Source organism: Vulpes vulpes, chromosome 4 (genome assembly GCF_048418805.1).
Source record: "Vulpes vulpes isolate BD-2025 chromosome 4, VulVul3, whole genome shotgun sequence".
Classification (NCBI taxonomy): Eukaryota; Metazoa; Chordata; class Mammalia; order Carnivora; family Canidae; genus Vulpes; species Vulpes vulpes.
In genome coordinates this window covers 44568978-44593756 of record NC_132783.1, presented here as the reverse complement: position 1 = coordinate 44593756, position 24779 = coordinate 44568978, and the positions used below count along the sequence as shown (strand labels likewise).

General features: G+C 34.4%; 1 protein-coding gene across 2 annotated transcripts in view; it reads right to left on the bottom strand.

Moving 5' to 3' along the window:
* Nucleotides 1-1251: 1251 nt before the first annotated feature.
* The window catches only part of EIF4E (eukaryotic translation initiation factor 4E), a 113199-nt gene continuing 89671 nt past the window's right edge, over nt 1252-24779 (bottom strand). Inside the window, exons 1-7 of one of the 2 annotated variants that reach the window (XM_026015637.2) lie at nt 20597-21233; nt 20233-20339; nt 9823-9918; nt 7100-7163; nt 6292-6405; nt 4869-5008; nt 1252-2351 (exon numbers count right to left, since the gene is read on the bottom strand). In XM_026015637.2, the coding sequence (XP_025871422.1) occupies nt 2237-2351; nt 4869-5008; nt 6292-6405; nt 7100-7163; nt 9823-9918; nt 20233-20339; nt 20597-20677 (717 nt within the window). In that variant the 5' untranslated portion in view covers nt 20678-21233 and the 3' untranslated portion in view covers nt 1252-2236. Of the gene's footprint in view, nt 2352-4868; nt 5009-6291; nt 6406-7099; nt 7164-9822; nt 9919-20232; nt 20340-20596; nt 21234-24779 lie in introns of those variants that run through there. The other variant, XM_026015638.2, reaches the window with a different exon arrangement.

The window sequence follows — 24779 nt, the reverse complement described above, 5'->3', positions numbered from 1 at the left end:
CCACCCACTGAGAAAAGACTTAAAATAAAACTGATTATGATTCTAAAATGGTAATAATAAGGATAATCAAATGCATATAAACCAGGTTTTTAAAAAATTTAGAATAATGTGTACATTTAATTCATTATTCCTCCTCCACTCCTGAAAGCTGATGCTTCTTAAAATGGACTGCATCTTAGAATTAGGAAAGAGCATTAATTTCTAATAGATATACTACTCCAATCCCACCCATTGCCAACACACCACAACCACCATCACTTATAAGCAAGCTCCTGAAGTGCTCACAACTACACATATCAACACAGACAATAAATAACCTTAACCAATCACTCAAGCTTAAGCAGCAGATATTAGATATATTCTATTGAGATTATAAACACAAACAATTCAGTATTTTTAGAATACTGAACAAGAGGTGTTTGTGGTATTGAGAATACTTAGATGGTAGCCTGTGGTACCCTTTAAACTGTTTTAAAGTTCTTCAATGAAATCAATACTATTAATATCATATTTACTTATATAAGATTTTTGTCAAACAACAGTTTTTAAGTTAATTCATAATCATCATTTAAAGACAAATTTTCCTCTTATCTAAATTGATTTTCATTCTCTAAGTTGAGCTTACCCTTTTGTCTATAATAGCCATATTTCATTTTACTGCATCTGAAATACACAATTATCTATTATATACAAAGTTTTTCACACGTGCTTTCAAATGCCTAAAAAGAGATCAAGTTTTAAAATTTACATAAAACCATACTACACCAATTTACCAATATAAATATGTCTTCATACCTATTTATTCCATTCTATTTAGACAGCAATACTAACAAAATGTATAAGCCCCAACCACCTGTTCTCTTTCCCTATGCTATCATGTTGACACTTAGAAAACAACATCTCAGTTAAGCAACCAAATTTTATAACTGCCATTCCTACCAATCAAATGGTAATGCACCAAGATAACAATTCTCTTGAATTTTAACACATTAAGAGTACATTATTTACCTAAGACCGAAGGACTATGCCTTCTTGTATAAATAACAAAGATAGCCAAATCAATTTAATTCCATATATATGATGCTACCTATTCAATTTATTAAAAATTGTAATAAACATAATAATCAAACTAGTGCTCCAAACTTATGCTGTTCAGGTGAAGACACTACAAGAAGACACAATAGAGACTGCCTGGCAATAAGAAGTACAAATTCCTTCTATAGAGATGGAGAAATAAAAGGACAAATCTAGTTGTCTAAAAGACAATTCACTGTACACATTTTATTTACAGTTTTGTACACTGTCTTAATATGAATGGGACCGCTTTTCTACTTGAGCCATTTTTTTTAACCAAAGCAAAATAACCTAAGTAATACAAAGTGTTAAAATACAGCATAAAGATACAAAAACAGACATACTAATTCTAATTAGGAATGTAATTATGATGTTACATTTTTTATAATCCACAATTATGTTTAGGAAATCACACAAACATAGATCACTGATTTGAATGAAATGCATAAATTTGTACCAAAGCTTTGCAGTTACAAAAAAACAAAAAAAATTACCAAAGAATGCACAAAATTAATGTTTATTCCACCTTTGTGTCATATTCCTGGATCCTTCACCAATGTTACATGAGGAAAAAAAACAAAAGCAAAACAAATGAAAAACTGAAATCAGAATCACTAATGTTATCAAGTAGGGAAACAAATAAATTAAAATCTAGCAGCCATCAGCAAGAGTACAGCAAAGACAATGCTGTAAAAAGAAACAAAGAAAATTGCTAGAAAACTGTATGCATCATACTCTTTCAAACCAGCAAAATATGCTCCTGCATACAATGGAACATAAACAGAATTTTTTTCCTGTAAGGTATAGAAATGGAAGTTCTTTTTTGAATATTGTGGATGGGCAAAATGTGTTTATATGGTAATTCTACTAAGCTATTACAGAGTGGGCCAGGAACACATTTATGGATTCTGGGGACGATGTGTACTGTTAATTCTTTGATTGGGATAGTGGACACTCTAGCCAAAATTTAAAAAAAAAAAAAAATATATGAACACAGAAGTACAAGACAAAGGTGAATGAGACTTCTCTTATATCTTAGCAACATTTAGATGGAAATCAAATTTAAATGCAGTCCACTCTGCTTTTGAAGAGGCTTTGGTTCAGCTCCCAAATCTCGATTGCTTGACGCAGTCTCCTATGAGAATACTCAGAAGGTGTCTTCTTAAACAACAAACCTATTTTTAGTAGTGGAGCCGCTCTTTGTAGCTGTGTCTGCATGGGACTGATAACCAATCACTATCTTTGGAGGAAGTCCTAACCTTTCCTTGTATACCCTCCTAGAAGAAGAAAAAGAAAAAAGGTAGTCATTAATTTTTATTCACATACACCAAATTTGATATTCTTGTTCTTTACATAAAAAAAAAAAGTTCAGAGCGTGAAATAAGAAATTGCACAACTTTTTCCTTTTAGCAAATCTGACTCATTTTCACAACAATCTTGGTTAAACACTTAACCAAAATTTGAGACTCCACTATGTTATCAGGTACTATGTAATTACTAATAAATCAATAAGCAAAGCATGGATAGTCCCTGGGTGTTTATAGTATTTGATTATTCACAAACAAATAATCACAAATACATACAGTGGAGCTGCATCACATGCATAACTCATTTATACAAAATTTATTGCCTATATAGGTCTACTTTAATTCTTTCATCTAAAATGCTACAATTAGGGAAGCCCAGGTGGCTCAGAGGTTTAGCACGACCTTCAGTCCAGGGCATGATCCTGGAGACCTGGGATCGAGTCCCACGTTGGGCTCCCTGAATGGAGCCTGTTTCTCCCTCTACTTGTGTCCCTGCCTCTCTCTCTGTGTCTCTCATGAGTAAATAAATAAAATCTTTAAAAAATAAAATAAAATGCTACAATTATATTTTATATATAAACCATAATAAATATATTACTGCAAATCACATTTACCACTTATTACTTTATGATATTTCCAGAGTAATTTAAAACATACATCATTTCTGCCTTATATACTAACTCTGCAACCTAATTTTCAAATAACATGTGACTCTATTTTAAGAACAAACTATGACGAGTGCCAACGTGGGTAAGTACAGGGGCTGTGATATTGTATAACAAGGATGATCTAATCTTGTCTGTGAAATTAGAGAAATCTCCCCTTTAAAAGTCATGAGGTTAAAAGTAAAATGCTGAGAGAATGAAGCACATCTGAAGGCTGGGAACTAAATAAGGCTGTGTGGCTACAGCTCATAAAGAAAGGGAGTATGAGTTAAAAAGGTTAAGTAAAACTGAGGCTAGATCACAGAGAGCATCACAGGTAAAGTTAGGAATTTGGACACTTATTCTAAAGAAAAGACAGCAAACCTTCAAACATAAGCACCCAAATAAAATAAAAGACATACATTTATATATATTGGAGCTAAATTCTCCAATATGATACTAGGATAGTTTTATTCATACTCATACCTTCCAGAAGATTCTACTACCTTCCTACAAATAGTTTCTAAAAATAACTTTCTAACTAAAATAACCATTATCAGATTTATATGATGATACAAAGTATTCCCTTCCATTACACTTAATCATAAAAATGCCAGAAAGCCAGAGCACTCAGCCATGTAACTTGGGTCAAAAACAAAAACAAAACAAAAAAAGTTCTCCATTACAAAACTGAAGTCAAATATTTCACAAAGACTTCAATAATTTTAAATACTGACACAAATATAATATTTTCAGAGGAAAGAACTTCATACTTATTTTTTAAATTTTTTTTTTAATAATCAAAACTATTAAGTTTTGATGCTGAAAGGTTAAGAATATGATGACAAATCAACTTCTCTCTTCTTTTTTTTTTTGATTTTATTTATTTATTCATGAAAGACAGAGAGAGAGAGAGGCAGAGACACAGGCAGAGGGAGAAGCAGGCCCCATGCAGGGAGCCTGATGTGGGACTTAATCCCGGGTCTCCAGTATCAGGCCCTGGGCTGAAGGCAGCACTAAACTGCTGAGCCATCCAGGCTGCCCTCAACTTCTCTTTTAGAGAAAACCTGGAAAATCTCCATTATCTTTTAATCTAGAAAGGAATTATGTTCATAGGAGAATTCATATTGTTTGAAAACAATCACGAAGGGCAAACCAATTACTTTGTGACCTATGACCAATACTTAATTTTAACACAAAATTAAAAGTCAAATATTACTAATTTAAAAGTAATAAAAAGAGGATCCCAGTTAATACTGATCAATGTTTGGGGGATAGGGAAATTCCAGGCAATTATTCACCGTGCCCCAAATTTAAAAACTTACACATGTAGGTTTTTAAAATATGGACACAACTAAAATACTATTACTTAAATGTCACTGAAAATTTTACACACATGTGCACAGAACAGACATTTAAAATATGGACAGAACTAAAATACTATCATTTAAATGTCAGTCACTGAAATTTTTACACACATGTATACAGAATATATACTATTTGCAAATACTCACTGAATTACTATTCCTATGAGTATTGTAATACTAATGTTACGATTTTAAAGTAGAAAAAAGACTTAATATTCTCATAAATAAAATGCTACATGCCAAAATAGAATACTCTGGTCATTAATTACATACTCCATTGCGAGGAAAAAAGAAATTTTTAAAAATATGGACAAGACAATGAAAACCAATAGAGCAGGTTCAAGATTATAAGTTTTCATGAAAACAATACAAGGAAAATAATGATCTACAAATCCAAGTATTTTTAAAGTTGTAACAGTACTTTGCTTTTAGTTATCTTAATATTTTAAAGGAAGTATAAAAATAGCAAAACTTACCCTATATGTGTAACAGCCTCTCTGTTTTCACATTCAGTAGTCCATATTGCTATCTTATCACCTTTAGCTCTAACATTAACAACAGCTCCACATACATCATCACTGTAGTCATCAAAAGATTCTCCAATAAGGCACAGCAGCTTTAAAAAAATTCAATCCCAAATTACATGAAAAAAATTATTCACTGCTTATTAAACTACAAATGTTTCTTACATTTGTATATATACAAAACTGAAAACAGTTTTTAAACCAAAAGTTGACTTTTTCAATGTCTAAATTATATTTATATATATTGTTCTTTGTCCTGACTTTTTAAAGATTCATTTCTTCGTTTAATATCAAGAACATTAACAGTTGATTTTAACTTTTTTTAGCAAATGGGGCAATTGATGTCAGGGTACATATGAAAGGTAAATTATGTTAATATTCAATTGCTCTTCTGCTTCTACTTGCCAGCAAACAAATAATGGAAGGACTGAATCGTTGTGCAAGGTTAAATTAACTGCCTTATGATCTTGCTGTTTTTCATGAACACAGTTTTTTTTTTTATTGTGGCAAATATATATAAAATTTACCATTTTAACCATTTAAATAACGTTTTTTATTTGAGTATAGACAAAATATGACATTAAATCACTTAACCATTTTTAAGGGTATGGTTCAATGGCATTAAGTATACTGACAACATCGTATAGCTATAACAATCATCCATCTCCTGAACTTTTGTCATCTTACAAAACTGAAATGACTAATTTTTAAAGTGGAATTCTAAATGGTATTTACTGATAATCTCCAAAAGCAAACTTAAGTTTCTTAATTCAAAAAAAGAAAATTCATGCAAATATTCACTGTTTAACTCATTAAATGCTAACTATAAATTAGACACTGTGATGAATGCCACGAATCCAAGAGACTATTATCCCTACTCCTAATAGCTTAGAGCTTCTAACTTCTCACTATAGAAAATGCCAATTATCTCATATTTAATATATGTCTTAAAAAGCCGGAAGTTTTAGATTATAGTACAATACATAAGGTAAATAATATCAAGCTATGCTTTCATTGTTTGCTTCACTGACCTAAAAAATTTATACACAGTAATACTCTAAAGAAGGTTGTAAAAACTTACACTATGCAAAATGTGAAGTTCTGCAATTTTGAAGTTAATGAAATGACCAGGAGAAACTTACTGTGGAAGGTGAGAATCAACTACCAATCACTTTATATCTGACATGTAATACGGTATGGGTTTCACTGGACTAGTATGTAAAATATACAATGTTCACATGATATAACAAAATTAATTGCTGGCTTAGACTTTATAGGGTGGGTATCCTCATCTCTTCAGAAGTAACCAATGTAAAATGTAATCCAAATTAAATTTTTAGTATTCCAAAACTACTTTATAATTTTAAAACCTTACTGTCTCTAGCCAAAAGCGATCCAGGTCACTACGTCTCTGCTGCTTGTTCAATGTAATTAGCCATCGTCCTCCTCGTTTGTTTTTCTCATCTTCCCACATAGGCTCAATACCATCCTACAAGGTTAGTAAGTAACAATATTAGACAAAATTGTTATTTTAATTGAAGAGATCACTAGAAAGAGCAAGCAACAACTCTGTCAACTTCTTGTTTTTTTCTCTTCATAAAACTGCTATTGATGTAGTGGGGGAAAAAAAGCAGGCAGGCCTTAAATCCAGAGGCAAGGGACTACAGAATTAAGATTCTTGATATAGACACTTACTAGCTATCAAACCTTGAGTTTCTTTTGAGGTTCTTAAACACTGAGTAGCAGATACCCTTGAGAAGCTACATACATGTCTATGATCTAGAAAAATACATGCAAAATTATGCAATTTCAGGGTTAATGAATGCCCCACCTCCTACCACTTGACAAAACTGATTTATAAATACCCCAAAGACCAATACATCCCAGGTTAAGAATTCTGACAAACTCCAGCCTATTCAAATATATAAAAGAGACTGGACTGGATGAACAAAGCTCTCTTCAAAAATCAATCACACTGTGTGCCCATAAAGTAAGACTCTCAATTTCAATTACTTACAGCAATAGGGCAAAATCTGTTTATGTGAAAGCCCAGTAAAACTAATTTAATTATTCTCCAAACCTCAGAGCATTAACTATTCCTAAGTTTCTGACAAGATCTCTTAATGAGTAAATGAACAGTCCAGTCTTGTAATAAATATATGAAATTGCCAGTTAAAGCATACCTTAAAAAGTGAGTAGTCACAGCCAGGCATTAAATTACTAGACAACTGGATGTGGTTGTACAGACTAGGTAAAAGAAAAGGACAATTATAAACATAGAATATGTAATGCAGTTTAGGTACCTACATATACATTTAGAAAATATGATAAGATAAAAGTTCATGTTTACTTGTTTTTCTACTGAGTCAATTTCTTTAATGCATCAAACAGGTATCTTAACGGTCAGTTCAAGAATCAGCATTTGATGATTTTCAGGAAAATATGTTTAATAATTTTATTCTGATAAAAATATATTTTGATATATTTCTTAACTCAATGCATACATATGTATATATAAGAAACTGGGAATAGGAAGCCTGAGGTGGCTTTAAGTACATGAAAGAATTCATGAGGCTAATGAGCAGTTTTAAAGACACACACACAAAAAAAATCCAGAGAAAGTAAGACAAACTTCCTATCAAGGTTGCATGATTGAAAGAAGACAACACTATTATCCTTGAAGGTATCCTAAACAGACCAATGGGTCTCAAATACTGCAGTCATTACTAGTCAGTCAGCACAGCAATCATTTGGGAAGCTTTGGAAAAAAACAAACAAGCAAACAAACAAAAACCACACCTGGCCCTACTCCTTGTGATTTTAATCCCTTAAATACGGGCTAGAACCCTGGAATCTGTATTTCTAAACTTTTCCCCAAATATCAATGTAACTTGGATATTCACTAGCCTGAAAGTAAATATTAAAGGCAGAAACATGATCTTTACTACATCTGCAGACCATGGACAAAGCTACTATTATCCTTAGTTAGATTCTCTTGATGCTATTTTAACCCAATCTAGAAATATCTCAAATAGAATTTTAAGAAAGATTCTGGCATCCTTTGGATCACATCCCACAGGATAACATATAAATCCAGTTTGGGGAAGGTAGAGGAGGACTGAGACCTGTTTAATTACTCAATGGTCACTCTTCCCAAACTACATTACCACTGGCAACTACCACCAGGCAACAAATGAGGCCTGGGTTAGTAACCATAAAATAAGCACAACTTTATGAAATTAATGGACTGCCTTCAATGGCATCCAAGGTAGAAATGACCAATGTTTATGTTGTCTCTTTTCTCCTTTGTGATGCTCTAAGGTCTCTTAGTTAAGTTTATAGTAATGAGAATCTGTAATGACATATTTAAATAGAATCAGAAAACTACAGACAAGACTAGATAAATCCCAAAGGGCTCAACAGCTGTTCACCACAAAATCTGCCAGGAAAAAAGGAGAAATGAGTAAGTGCTTAGGTATTTACAGAAACCTAAACAATTCCTTCATATGTCTAAGTCCACTATGCAATAACATTGCTTGTACATAACTAAAGTGTGGGGCCATGTTCTAATTAGAGGTCCACTTAGAAACTCAATTACAAAAATTGGTGAAAAGCCAAACAAACTAGATAAACATTAAACCTGATTCAATGGGGAAATGGTTCAAGACTCTCGCTCTTCCTCCATTAGGAGACTGGAGACTTTTTGGTTTAGAAGATTCAAGTAAATACAATTAAAGAAGAAAATCACTTAATGTTTGATGAAGGGCAAAATACAATAACCCTCTTTAGACAATTAAATCTGTGAATTACTGGTGATTTAAATATAGTTTCATTACTTAAAAAAAAAAAAGCCAATGATTTCAATATAAAGTGACTGCTCTTAAAGCGTATAGCTCACAATTTAAGAGTTTTCTCTAATTAGTCTATACTCCCCACCCCCCCCACCCCTGCCCCGGGATTTAAATGCATACTAAATGCCTATTATATGGGCAAATCACTGGAAAGATACAAAAGAATATTGTCTCTACCCTGGAAGAAGGATAGATATATGAATCTTCTGACAATCTGTTCTTTTGTGTGGGCAAAATACATTCAGTGGATTAATATATAAGAAATGCATCAATGATTTAACATATATAGGATCCAAAAATATACTAGATGTACAAACTAGAATTTTTAGGTAACTGCTAGTTAGTTACACCTCTTAAAACGGTTTTAGCAAGTTTTATCTTTGACATAAAAATTATTTTTCAAATAAATTACATATTAAGTTAATTGTTTTTGGAGAATACTACAAAACTTCTTGAAGAGACTTTACAATTTTCAATTTTACGTCAAAGTCAAGCAAAGTTTTGACCCCCAAATCTTAATGTTTTGTTAAATCTGAAAAGAAATCTCAAAGATATTACAACTATTCTTCTTGAAATTGATCAATTACCATCACAGATACTTGGACAAACCTGAATTTTGAGCACTTCAGCCTTTAAAAAAAAAAAATCGCAGAATCTCTACCATAGGAAATCCCAAGTGTTTCACTAAAAAAAATCTGCACAAATGGGAACCTAACAAAGCTCTGGAGTATGGGGCAAAGGTATCTGGGCAATCAAGAAAGGGAACAGGTTCTAAAAGATTGTCAAAAGTTCTAGAAGCAACAAAGGGCTCTTAGGAGAAGGATCTCTTAGGACAAGGAATACAGAATATACACAGGGCTAAAGGATGACAAGACTAAAGCTTTCTAAATGATGAGATATAATCACCAATTCAAACAGTTGTAAGGAGATGGACAAACAAAAGGTAGGTCTATAGATGAATATTTATTAATTGTTTACCTTAGCCTTCATTTTGTGAATGTGACTCAAAATGAAAAATTACACAATTAAACAAACATCCTAAATAGGTTACTTACGCCCAAAAGTCTTCAACAGTATCAAACTTAGAGATCAGCCGAAGGTTTGCTTGCCAAGTTTTGCTTTTATCATTTTTAAAAAACCAGAGTGCCCATCTAAAAGTAAAAAGTCAGTGTCAAACATGGTAGTTTCCATATTCACATTTGTAGCAGCATTCTTCATAACAGCCAAAGGGAGGACACAGCTCAAGTGTCCACTGACAGATAACTAGATAAACAAAATGTGGGTTAAACATACAGTGGGATATGTATCAGACTTAAAAGGCAAATTCTGAAGATGAACCTTAGGGACATTATGTTAAATAAGCCAATCAAAAAAAGACAAACAGTATGATTCTACTTGTATGAGGTACCTAACGTAATCAAATTCATAGAGTAAAATGGCAGGGGCTAGAAGGAAAAGAAATGAACAACTGCTTAATGAGTATAGAGTTTTAGTTTTGTAAGATGAAAAGAATTCTGAACACTAGTTGCACAATAGTACTGATGTACTTAAAACTACTGAAACAACCATACCCTTAAAAAACGGCTAAGATGGTAAATTTTATGTTATGGAGTATTTTATTTACCACAATTAAGAATTTACTTTAAAAATAATTTTACATGGTAGATATTAATACAGTGGCAAGTAATGATTAGTTTTCTCTTTCATTTAGAAGTATATATTTTGTACCTACTGCCCAACCTACTTCGCAGAATCTCTACCATGCTATACTTTAGAGACCCCCTGAGGTTCATGCTTCAGAGTAATTCACAGAAATGTAGTAGAGAGACAACAGTGTGCTAAGTGCTATGATAGAAATAACCAAACACTTAAATGAGAAAAATGGAAGTATTTAACCAGAAATGAAAGCGGAGAGCAAGAAAGTTGAATTCTCATAGAAATGAAAAAGTATTAGTCAAGAGTGGAAAATGAGACTCCTAAAAAAATGGGGGGAAAAGTATTAAATGCAATTCTGTTTACTCAAACACACAAATGGGAAAATAACAAAATAAAGGGATACATTGAGGAATGCTATCACAGACATGTTCTGAAACAACGTATACTAGTTTCTACATATCTGTATATACTTGTTAAAATGTTTTATTCTAATATCTGGAAGATAAACTCATGTCACATCAAAGTTATACTTAAATATCCCTAGATAATATCTTCAGTACAGTTATATTGTCTGAATTACTATACCAAAGGTAACTCAAAAGGGAAATTTCACTTTCTCATTGAGAATAAGGTTGTCTGAAGACAGGTTTCCAAACAACTCCCTGATTAATGCCTGGATAATCTGACAAAAAAATGAGATACATTTCAACATCCACTTGATAATGTGAATTTACCAAGCCGCTACCCAAGGACAAAAAAGAAAAAAGCAAAGGTGTAAAAATTATTAAACATACATGTAATAAGGTCAAATACTATACTCTGGTTTTCCAAAATTAATTAAATCTTTCCTCAAAAAAATAAAACTACCATATCGTCCAGCAATTCCATTTCTGGGTATTTATCCCAAGAAAATGAAAACAATAACTCAAAAAGATATATGCACCACCCTCATGTTCATGCAGCATTATAATAGCCAAGATATAGAAACAACCTCAGTGTCCATAAATGAATGAATAAATGGATAAAGAGAATGTTGTATGTACATAATGGGGTATTATTCACCTATACAAAAAAAAAAAAAGGAAAAAAAAGAAGGAAGAAATCTGTCATTTGTGACACTGGATGGACTTTGAGGGCATATGCTAACTGAAATAAGTCAGAAAAAGAAAGACAAATACCACATGATTTTATTAATATGGGGAATCTTAAAACAGAATACAAACAAAAAACCCAAGGTCATAAATACAGAAAACATATTGTTGGCTGGCAGAGGTAGGGGTTGGGTGAAAACGGGTTCTTTGGGCCAAAAGGTACAAACTTCCAGTTATAAAATAAAAGTCATGAAGGATATACAATATGGTGACTACAGTTAATGACAATGTATTCTGTATATACACAAGTTGCTAAGAGTAAATCTTTTTTTTTTTTTTTGCTAAGAGTAAATCTTAAAGAAGTTCTCATCACAAGGAAAAAAACCTTTGTAACTATACATGGTGACAGATATTATAAATACACTTACTGTAGTGATCATTTCACAATATACACAAATACTGAGTCATGCTGTACACCTGAAACTGTTATATGTCAATTAGAACTCAATTAAAAATAAATCTTTTTATTTTTTTACTGCATCTAGCCATTGAACATATAAAAATTTACCTTAAGAACATAATTAGATGATTAGGCAAAAATGTTTGTATAAAAATGTTCTTAATGTTGGAAAATGTGGAAACATATTATGTGCTTTCAACAAGGGATCATTTAAATTCAAGTTATCAAAATGTGGTTTGCAGACCCTTTAAGCTCTAATAAGAACTATTTTCATAATAATGCTAATAAGACATTATTTTATTTTTCACTGTGTTGACATTGCAATGGTAGGGTAAATCTGCTAGTGTCTTCTTAGCAAGTTCCATACAATGGCACCAAATTGTATTAGCAGTCACTGTACCCCTTTGTCTTCACCACCTCTCACAGTAACAATGTCAGTGGCAGGGCAGCCCCAGTGGCACAGCAGTTTAGCACCGCCTGCAGCCCAGGGCGTGATTCTGGAGACCCAGGATTGAGTCCCCCCGTCGGGCTCCCTGCATGGGGCCTGCTTTCTCCCTCTGCCTGTGTCTCTGCCTGCCTCTCTCTCTTTGAATGAATAAATACATAAATCTTAAAAAAAAAAAAAAAAGTCAGCGGCAGTCAAGAATGCCACTGATGAAGCAATAATTACTAGTTTCATTAAATTCTAATCTATGTACACTTTTTTCATATTCTGCAAAAATTCAAAAACAACAACAAAAACACTTCTGCATTCCAAAGTACGATCAATGCTTAAGGAATTGAATTGTGAAGTGAACTAGCCACTTTTTTCATGGAACTCCATTTTAACCATGACTGATAGATAAACCATGGTTATTTCTTAAAAGAGCTTTCAGGAGAAAAATTTTGGGAAGCCTCCATTTGCCACTGCGACAAACTTACTAAAATTTAAGTACACTTGTGAGGAGTTTAGTAGTGGTATTAATGAATGTTACTGTTTTCATACTGTATAATGAAAAGTACCAATATCCAGAAGATCTGCATAATTCACTGAACCAATGCTTTCCAGATGAACCCTGGTGTTGCAAAATCATGCATGGATAAAAAAAAGACCCATTCCAAATGCAAGATAGGCCAGTAGATTTTAATGTAACATAGAAGGAAAGGTTCTTGGATATGGTTTCAGATTCTCCATTGCAGTTGACCTACAAAAAACCTATTATCAAAGGAGAATACCTATAAGATCTTAAAAGGCTATTAAAAAATCTTCCTTTTCCAACCATGTACTTGTATGAGGTCCTATATTCTTATACTCTCTATGAAACAACTTATCTTCTTCACAGGCTGAATGTAGAAGCAGCTATGAAAATACATACCACTAATTTCTATTGTCAGGCACCTGAGATTTATAAAAATGCAAAAATGCCTTTCTTCCCACCATATTTTTAAACATTTTTTCATAAAACTATTTGTTAACATGCAATGGATTTTCTAAATGAATATGTAATTTTACATTTTCTCAGGTTACTTTCTAACACACTAAATGGAAATAGATAAAAACCTATATAACCAAAGCTCTGTGGAGTCCTCAGTAACTTTAAGATTTTATTTACTCATGAGAGACACAGAGAGAGAGAGAGAAAGAGAGAGAGAGACAGAGACATAGGCAGAGGAAGAAGCAGGCTTCATGTAGGAAGCCTGATGTGGGACTTGATCCAGGGAATCCAGGATCACACCCTGGGCCAAAGGTCAACTGCTGAGCCACCCAGGGGTCCTGTCCTCAGTAATTTAAGAGTATAAAAAGGTCATGAAACCAAAAATTTGAGAACTGCTGACTTAAATAAAATACAACCATAAAAGAGACTGCTGTGCAACTATTGAAAAGAATAATTATGTGGGTAAAGTTATTCTTAAGATGGGCATGAAACCCAGAAGCCATGGAGGAAAGGTGATACTACGCTACATAAAAATCTAAACCATGTAACAAACATATAATTGCACAATGTTAAAAGACAAATGATTTGGGGTTTTTTTGTTTTTTAAAGATTTTTATTTATTAATTCATGAGAGACACAGAGGCAGAGACATACGCAGAGGGAGAAGCAGGCTCCATGCAGGGAGCCCGATGTGGGACTCAATCCCGGGACTCCAGGATCATGCCCTGGGCCAAAGACCGGGACTAAACTGCTGAGCCACCCAAGGCTCCCCAAGACAAATGATTTTGGATAATGCATTTTCAACCTAATGCCTTACATGGCTAAGTTAGCATCCTTAATTAGAATACTTGGAAATAAACTTTCTCTTTAAGACTTCTTTAGAGAGATAGAAAGTTGGGGAGTGGGGAGTAGGGCAGAGGGAGATGGGGATAATCTCAAACTGAGCAAGAATCCCAATCTAGGGCTTGATCTCACAACTCTGAGATCACGACCTGAGCCGAAATCAGAAGAGGGACACTTAACCAACTGAGCCACCCAAGCACTCTGGAAATAAACTTTAAAGAATACCCGCCCCCTACTCTTAGACAAAAGAACTGAGCCGAATGTCCAGAGATAAAAAACAAAAATGATCAATATATATGGAACGGCTTAGCAATGTCAATAAAAGAAAATTTAAAATAAGACACTGTCCACATATAAAAACAAAAATGACTGATATATGAAACAGTTTTGCAATGTCAATAAAAGAAATGCAAATGTAAAATGATAAGACATTGTTTTTATAAATCAGACTAGGACCAACCAACTGGCGAAGATGCAGAAACCAGGAACTCTCAAACTGCTAAGAGCCTAAGCTGATAAAAGGAGGATAATTTGGCAATTATCTATTAAGGTTATTAGAGCATTGTCTTTAACCTAAGAAATCTGAAATTTTATCTTATATTCACACAAGTGTACAAAAAACATAAATATGCATAAATTACAACACTGTAAATAGGAAACAAAAGTCTATATACCCACTAAGATAAGCCTGATAAAATACATGACTATTCACTTAATACAAAGCAGTAATTTAAAATAACAAGGCAAAATCTGCACAAACAAAAATGTCAACACTACTGTCACCTATATGTAAAAAGTAAAGATACATATGCACATTAAAAAGCTTTGGAAGACTACAAACCAAATTTAACACTTACTACTCCAGGGAGCAGAGTAAAGTAAAATGGAGAAGAGAGTATCTGAGGAAAACAGATTACTTTTACTTTATATATACTTGTACCCTGATGATTTACTCTTTCTAATAATTATAAATTTTTTAACAATGCATAATAAATTATGCGATATTTACAAAAAGTAAATAGTGAGGAAACTACCAAGATCTGAACATATAACATCTTGGAACATTTTTCTAACTATTATTTTATCCAATATTATTACTGAAGTAGAATTCATAGAGAAATTGAAATTCTCAGAGACTTCATTTTAAGGTTAATCAGTTTATTTACTAATGAAAATTTTCAGGACTCTTCTCAGATTTTATTCAAGCTGAGGAATATATGCCTTGATTACTTTTCCCAACAATAATACTAAAAAGTGTGTTCATAGACAAAAGGGATACAGAGTTAGCTTTTGATAAGATAATACTAAAAACATGGGAGAGAAAAAACTGGGGTGCCTGCGTGGCTCAGGCAATAGTGTCCAACTCTTGATTGTGGGTCAGGTCATGCATGACCTCAGGGTTGTGAGATAGAGCCCCACATTGGGCTCTGCACTCAGTGAGGGAGTCTGCTTGAGATTCTCTCCCTCTGCCCTACCCCTTCCCCTGCTTATGTATGCACACTCAGTGTGTCTCTCTCCCTCTAAAATGAGTAAATCTTAAAAAAAAAAAAATCTAAAAAATACATTAAGGGTTTTGGTGCTACTCTTAGGTTGAATTATATGAAATTGCAGCTAATCAATTGTTCGACTTTGATATAATGCTTTCTTGAGGAAGAATTTTACTCTTTATGAACTATTTGACCTGTGATGGCTCACTCACTAGCTGACAATGTCCACTGTCTAGAGAATTAATTTCTTCCTCCCTATAGGATACGCTGAACCACAGGTCTCTTACGAAAAAACTACATATTGGGGATCCCTGGGTGGCTCAGCAGTTTAGCACCTGCTTTCGGCCCAGGGCATGATCCTAGGGTCTTGGGATCAAGTCCCACATCAGGCTCCTTGCATGGAGCCTGTTTCTCTCTGCTCTGCCTATGTCTCTGTGCCTCTCTCTCTCTCTCTCTCTTTCTCTGTTTCTCATGAATAAATAAGTAAAATCTTTAAAAAAAAAAAAAAAAAAGAAAAGAAAAGACTACATAAAACATGTTTGGACTTTTATTTTGATAAATCTACCATGATAATGAAGAAATGATAAAAAAATATTCAGGCCATAAAGTGAAAATGTTTTTTTTTAGATATTTATAGTTTCACTATAGGTATACATCAGAGATACTGCAGATGCAATTGCAAATCACCATAACAAAGCAAGTTATCACAATAATGTAAGTCAGACTATTGAAGTTTTTGGTTTCCCACTGCACGGAGAAGTTATGTTTACACTATATTTGTCTAGTAAGAGTAACATTATTATGTCTAAAAAACTACTATAACCTTAATTTAAATGTACTTTATTTCTAAAAACCATCATCTGAGCTTTTAGTGGGTCATAATCTTTTTGCTGGTGGAACGTCCTGCTTTGATTATGCTGGCTGCTGGCTGATCAGGGGTTGGTTACTGAAGCATGGGGTGGCTGTGGTTAAGAACTGTGGTTAAACAATGAAGTTTGCTCTATTAATCGACTTTTCCTTTCACAAAGGATTTCTCTGTAGCACGCAATGCTGCTTGGATATTTTATCCACAAAACTTCTCTCAAATTCTCTCAAACTGCTGCTGCTTTATCAACTAAGTTTGTGTAATATTCTAAATCCTTTGTTGTCATTTAAACAATCTTCACAGCATCTTCATCAGGAGTAGGTTCCATCTCAAGAAACCATTTTCTTTGCTCATCCATAACAAGCAACTCCTCACCCATTCAAGTTTTATGAGTTGCAGCAATTCAGTCATGTCCTCAGGCTCCACTTCTAGTTCTATTCTTTGCTATTTTTACCACATCTGCAGTTACTTCCTCCACCAAAGTCTTGAAGCCCTCAAAATTCGTCCAGGAGAGCTGGAATCAACCTCTTCCAAACACCTGTTTCATGTCAGTATTCTGACCTCTACCCATGAATCACAAATGTTCGTAAAGGCATCTTAGAATGGTGAATCCTTTCCAGGTTATTTTATTTTTTTATTTTTAGATTTTATTTATTTATTCATGGGAGACACAGAGAGAGAGAGAGAGAGAGAGAGAGAGAGAGAGAGAGAGAGAGGCAGAGACACAGGCAGAGGGAGAAGCAGGTTCCACACAGGGAGTCTGACGAGGGTCTTGATCCCAGGTCTCCAGGATCATGCCTCAGGCCGAAGGCAGCACTAAACTGCTGAGCCACTGGGGCTGCCCCTCCAGAAGGTTTTCAATGTACTTTGCCCAGATCAATCAGAATAATCTCTATCTATGGCCGCTAGAGTCTTACTTAAATAGTAAGACTTCAAAGTCAAAATTACTCCTTTATCCAAATGTTGTATATAAACTGCAAAAACAGATGTTGTATTAGCAGGCATGAAAACAACATGCATTTGGTACATCAGAACTCTTGGGTGACCGAGTATATTGTCAATGAGCAGCGTATTTTGAAAGGAATCCTTTTGTTCTGAGCAGGTTTTAACAGTGGGATTAATATTCAGGAAACCATTTTGTAAACCAAAGTTCTGTCATCCAGACTTTACTGTTCCATTTATAAAGCATAGGAGAGCAGATTAGCATAATTCCTTAGGACTCTAGGATTTTCAGTATGGTAAATAAGCACTGGCTTCAACCTAAAGTCACCAGCTATTATATTAGACCCTAACATAAAAGTCAGCCTGTCCTCTAAATACTTAGGCACTGACTCCTCTCTCACTATGAAAGTCCACCCAAATGGCATCTTCCTTCACTAGAAGGCTGTTTCATCTACATTGAAAACCTGTTGTTTAGTGTAGCCATCTTCATAATGAACTTAGCAAAATCTTCAGGGTAACTTGCTGTAACCACTTATTGCTTCACCTTGCACTTTTATGTTAGAGACCATTTCTTTCCTTAAACCAAACCTATGTTAACTTTAAACTTTTCTTTGGCAGCTTCCTCACCTCTCTTAGCCTTCACAGAATTGAGGAGAATTAATTAAGTCCTTCTTCTGGTTTAGGTTTTCGGCTTAAAGGAATGTTGTGGTTGGTTTGATCTTCTATCCAGACCACTCAAACTTTCTCCATATCAGCATAAGGTTGTTTCACTTTCTTATTATTCATGTGCTCACTGGAGTAGTACTTTTAATTTCCTTCAGGAACTTTGGCTGTTTAGTACAAGAGGCTTAGTTTTTGGCCCATCTTGGCTTTTAACATGCCTTCCTCACTAAGCTTAATCATTTCTAGTTTTTTATTTAAAGTGAGACATGTAGGACTCCTCCTTTCACTTGAATATTTAGAAGCCACTGTAGGGTTATTAATTGGCCTAATTTCAATATTGTTGTGTCTCAGGGAACAGGGAGACCCAAGGTGAGGGAGAGAGATGGGGAACAACTAGTGAGAGTAAGGCAATTAGAACACACAATATTTATTAAGTTTGTAACTTTATATGAGCACAGTTCAAAGTGCCCCAAAACAAATATAACAGTTACATCAAAGATCACTGATTACAGATCACTCTAACAAACATGATGAAAAAGTTTGAGATATTGCCAAGAATTGCCAAAATGTGACACAGAGACACAAAACAGCAAATGTTGTTGGAAAAATGGCACCAATACTTGCTCAATGAAGGTTGCCACAAACCTTCAATTTGTAAAAAATGCAGTATCTGCAAAATGCAATAAAACAAGGGATGTCTGTGAAACATACACAGGCCTATGGGATCTGTAAAGTAGATAGGGTAAAAAAAAGTCTTGGGGTAGGGAAATGAAAGGAACTGAATTTTCTTACAATATTTCTGCATTGCATTTGTCTTCCCCCACAATCAGCTCTCAGTGCATTTATATTAATTTTCATCATATGAACCATAAAAACACAAACACTGGGAAGGTGTGAGGTAGAGTTGAGAAAACTATATGAGCTACTACTATTCAACTACTGTAACTATGAAGTTTAATTCTTTTTTTTTTTTTAAGTAGGCGCTACATACAGCATGGAGCTTGAATTTACATTATAACCCCTGAGATCAACAAGAGTAGCATGTTCTTACCAATTGAACCAGCTACGTACCCCGAAACTTAACTCACCTTAATCTCTCTTTTCCTCGCCTAACTTGTCTTAAATACAAACCAACTAACCTGCAGATGCCACATCCCCTAGCCAAACCAACTAACCTGCAGATGCCACATCCCCTAGCCTTTTCTCCTTTACAGCCCAACTTCAAGTTGTTTCTTCTTGCTCTATAATACATTTATATTCACTCTCTACAAGCTATTCCAATCTTTTTCCATCATCTACATTCTACTAAACTTTCCCCTACATTAGCTAGGACTTTATCATTCAATCCAATGGCAATTTTGAGCCTTTTTAAATTGTTTAATCCAAAGAATATCTGATCTTTTTATGGAACATATGCTATTAATCACCTGTCCTTAAAACAAACCATTTTCGGGATGCCTGGGTGGCTCAATGGTTGAGCGTCTTGTCTTCAGCTTAGGTCGTGATCCCAGGATCCCGGGGTCGAGTCCCGCATCAGGCTCCCCACAGGAAGCCTGCTTCTCCCTCTGCCTATGTCTCTGCCTCTCACTCTCTCAAGAATAAATAAAACCTTTAGAAAACAAAAATAAAAACAAAAAACCCCCACATTTTATTTGTTTCCCTGACCACGACTCTGTCCCAATTTATAGTTTATGTGTCTAAACCCTTCGTAGGCATTATCCCCCCAAAAAAATCCCTTATAAGTTGGTATTCCAAGCCTCTGTCTTGAGTCAAGTTCACTTTAAAGATGATTCATTTACTACTATAATTTCACTTACTACCAATTACTGACGAATTTCAAACCCAATGTCTCAACCAGTGCTCTTTTCTGAGCTCAAGACTCACACATAAAACTGCCTGCTATAAACAGGTTATCCAAGTGAAAATGGAATCCTCAACCCAATATATCTAAAACTAATCTCACCCTGTTTCCTCCAAACCTGTCCTATTTCACCATTTACTTCATTGTCTAAGTCAGAAGAACCTATGCGTCAGAAGGCTTACCTGTTCTGTAAAGGATGTTTAATATAGTGTTCTGGGTTAGCAACCTCCTGGTTAGATTCTGTTTTCTCTTCTTCTGTAGGCGGGGGATTAGGAGTAGGGGTGGTTTCCTAATGGAAAATAATAAAAATTATTTTAAAAATTTTAACATAACTATGATAACAATACTTTAAAGCAATTCGAACCAATACTGCCAATATTCTTCTTTTAAGGAGAATTATAAAAGCATTTCATAAAATAGACCACGGACCAACTGCTAGAACTAAGAAAAGCACCAGACTCTCCAATCTAGCATTTCTTCACTAGGAACAGAAGACTTCTCAATAAAAATATAATAACAATATTATATGCAGTTTCTGTCACTTACACAGTTTGGTATCAGAAAGATTGTTAGACACCATGCAACAAAGTTAAGATAACAAGCAGTCTTCCTAGTCTTCCCTAACATACTATTAACATACTATGTATGGTTTGGAGAGTGGGGGAAGTATAACTTAAATTTGGTGAGTATAAGAACTATATTACAATGGCAAAAGAAAGCTTTATAAATTGATCAAACCAACACTACACAGGTCCTTCCTTCATGTCATACTATTGTAACATCTGGTTAACTTAAAAGTGCTATTATTTTCAATTGGCCCGAGGCAAAAAAAACTCAATGTTGGCTTGAACCTAAATCTTTTTCTAGATTAGACCTAATTAATATAGTCATCTAAAAAATCAGGGAAAGGGATGCCTGGGTGGCTTAGCGGTTGAGTGCCTGCCTTCAGCCCAGGGCATGATCCTGGAGACCTGGGATCGAGTCCCACATCAGACTCCCTGCATGGAGCCTGCTTCTCCCTCTGCCTGTGTCTCTGCCTCTCTCTCTCTCTCTCTTTCTCTCTCTCTCTCATTATTAAATCAATAAAAATCTTTAAAAAATAAAAATAATAATAATAAAAAAATCAGGGATAAAAAGGAGTTTGGGGATAATCTGTGTTCTCCACATTGCTCCATGTAGCTCTTCACTCAATTATAAATTACTGTCAACAAAACCGAATGCCAAAGAAAGGCACCAGAAGCTAAAACAAAAGCTGATTTTTTTCAAAAAAAGGCACTGCAACAAGAGTCTGGGGACTGAATTTAAATTGAGCCAGCAAAACAATGTATGCTCACATTAACAAGATTATGTAAATCAGAGATGAAGGATCTAAAAGATCTCCTAGTGGATAGTTGGTAAATATTCATTTTACAAAATACATTTTTCTTAACAACATGACATATGTAGGAACTAATTTCTACTAGCCTATGAATAGTCACTCACAGCAGAAGCTATGTCTTGATTTTGCTCACAACTATAATGCCAATGAGCAAAGTGCTATACTCAATAGGAACTTATTGTCTTGATTTCTTAAGTAGTAAATTTAAATGTTTACAAAGCAATTAAGATCCTAAAATTTACAGAGTAGTCAATGCCTTAAAATCACCAAACATTTTTTACCAGCATATTTCCATCAGAGTCAATTTACAACTTCACAGAATTACCAAATGCCATTCCTTACCCCACCAGCTTAAAATTAATGACAGTTTCCAGAGGCAGTCTCAAAGGATCAAGAAAATAGGGAAGTTAGGGACTAAGTGGGCCTAGGGCGACAGGGTACTACCAGAGGTGTGAACCTCAAAACTCTATATAAAAATCCCTCAGAGGTCCTTGGCTAGGCTAGTTCCTAAGCTGTGATGTTCAGAGTTCAACTCTGGATAGTCTAGAAGAGAACAGCTGAGCCAAGACTTCAGAGGCTGAATACCACTGGGAAAACGGTTCAGATCCAGACACAGTAGGTGAGTGAAAATCCTCAGCTTTCAGATGAAATCCTAGAAAGGCCATGCCCTAGGAATCAGGGGAAATATATCTGCCTAACAAATCCTAAAACCAGTCATTGACAGGATCAAGGTAATCTACCTATAAATTAAGTGCCTCCAAGAACCAAACTCTACATTCTTCAGAAGAGAACATAATCGGGATCCCTGGGTGGCGCAGCGGTTTGGCGCCTGCTTCTCCCTCTGCCTGTGTTTCTGCCTCTCTCTCTCTCTCTCTCTCTCTCTCTCTGTGTGATTATCATAAATTAAAAAAAAAAAAAAAGAGAGAGAGAACATAATCCTCTGTCTCTATGAATGTTATTTACCTGCCAAACAAACATTACTAGACATGCAAAGAATTTTAAGTCACTAATGATCAAGAGATTAACCTATTCACAGAAAAACATCCAGACACGACCAAAGTAATGGGAGTTTATAATTATGATTACTATGGTAAAACAGCAAAGACAAAATAACCAAGATTACTATAGTAAAATGAAGACAGAAAAAAGGATTTAAAAAAATGGGGAGTATTTGAAAAGAAAAATCTTTAAAAAAAAATAGACATTATGGAACTGCCAAGTACAATGCCTGAAATTAAGAGTTCACTGAATGAGGCACCTGGGTGGCACAGTTGGTTAAAGCATCTGACACTCAGTTTCAGCTCAGGTTGTGATCTCCTGTCATGAGATTGAGGCCCATGTGAGGCTTCATGTTCAGCACAGAGTCTGCTAGAGATTCTCTCGCCCCCTGGTCCCTTCTGTTCATGCTCTCCCTTTCTCAAATAAATTAAATAATTTTTTTTTTTTTTTAGAGAATTCGCTGAATGGGGCAGCCCGGGTGGCTCAGCAGTTTAGTGCCACCTTCAGCCCAGGGCCCAATCCTGGAGACCCAGGATCGAGTCCCATGTCGGGTTCCCTGCATGGAGCCTGCTACTCCCTCTGCTGTGTCTCTGCCTCTCTCCTCTTTCTCTCTCTGTGTTTCTCATGAATAAATAAAATCTTTAAAAAAAAAAAAAAAAAGAATTCACTGAATGATTAACAAATTCAAAGACTCAAAGACAGGTGAACTCAAAGACAGTCAACAGGAAATATTCAAATAAATATAGAGAAAAAAATAGATGGTAAGAAACACTGTGGAAGATGGTTATAAAAGTCTAAGGACAAGAAGAGAGAATGGTACAGAAGCAATATACAAATAATGACTAAAATTTATCAAATCTCATCGGAAACTCAAAGTCATAAATTCAAAAAGCTGAAGGAACTCCAAGCAGTAAAATACAAACAAAACAAAACAAAACAAAACAAAACAAAACAAACAAAACAATACAAACAAAACTATATCTGGGCACATCAGATTCAAACTATTGAAAATTCACAAAAGTCACATCAAAAGCAGTTAGGAAAGGGACAGGAACACGGACACACACACTATGGAAGCCATTAAGACAACAGAATGACATCTCCATTCTGAAAGAAAAACTGTCAACCTAAAATTCAGTGCCTAAAAAAATAAAAATTAAAATAAAATAAAATAAATAAAATTTCCAGTGCCTAGGAAAAATATCCTTCATAAATAGAGAAATATGCAGATGCACATAGGCAGACACAACCTCTCCTCCATCAACACATACACATAAGTTGAATATAAGAGGAACACCAAAGGGAGTCTTCAGCCTAAAGGGAAAAAAATGAAGCCCACGTTATATGAAAATGCAAAAAAGAACAAAAAGCACTAGAAAAGTTAAACAGGTGGACCAGTATGTAAAAGACTATGAACAGTTTATTTTTTTAAAGGTTTCATCTATTCATGAGAGAGACAGAGACACAGACAGAGGGAGAAGCAGACTCCATGCAGGGAGCCCGATGTGGGACTCGATCCCTGGACTCCAGGATCAGGTCCCAGGATGAAGGCAGCGCTAAACCGCTGAGCCACCCGGGCTGCCCTATGAATGGTTTACAAAGCAACAATGAATGATGATGTCTTATGGATTTTTAAGGTAGAGTGTACAGCATATTCTTCCTCCAAAAGTTAAGTACTACAAATTCTCTTATTTATCTAAATTAAAAGACAAGTAATATTTACTCATAAGTTCCAAATCCTCAGTACAAACCACACTTTCACAATATTTATTTAAATAGTTTGTCAGCAGCACATAAAAACAATGGATTAATTACAGTATGAATAATTATAAGTTTTACGAGGTCAAAAACGTCACCTGCCCACTCAGTATTTTCCCTTTCTTTTGTGTTACTCCACTCTTTTCACAATTAGGAGAATGATAAAAAACTTAGATGATATCAAAGATCTCTGGACACATAGGAACTAAAAGCAGATAGTAACTCAGGAAAAAGTACACTCAGTTCCTAAAATTTAAAAGCTTCTTTTGAATTAAAAGTCCTACCTTAATGTTTTAGTCTTTACATTGAGAATCTATATTTTCAATTTTTCTTATAACTAAAAAATAACTACTCAACTTTAAAGTTGCAAAATCTTTCAGTGTTCACTTTTAATATTATACAAATATGCTAGATGTTAAGATTAATACTCTAAAAACACTCTAAAAATATTTATCTTAAGAGAGTATCATCTTTTCAGTATTTAAACCTTTCTTTTAATGTAAGCAGTGGACATTTATTTAGCCTTTTAAGTTGCCATCCGCAATTTTAATAGTCTCCTGTTCAAATTTTTAAAGATTTTTTTTTAATTTTTAA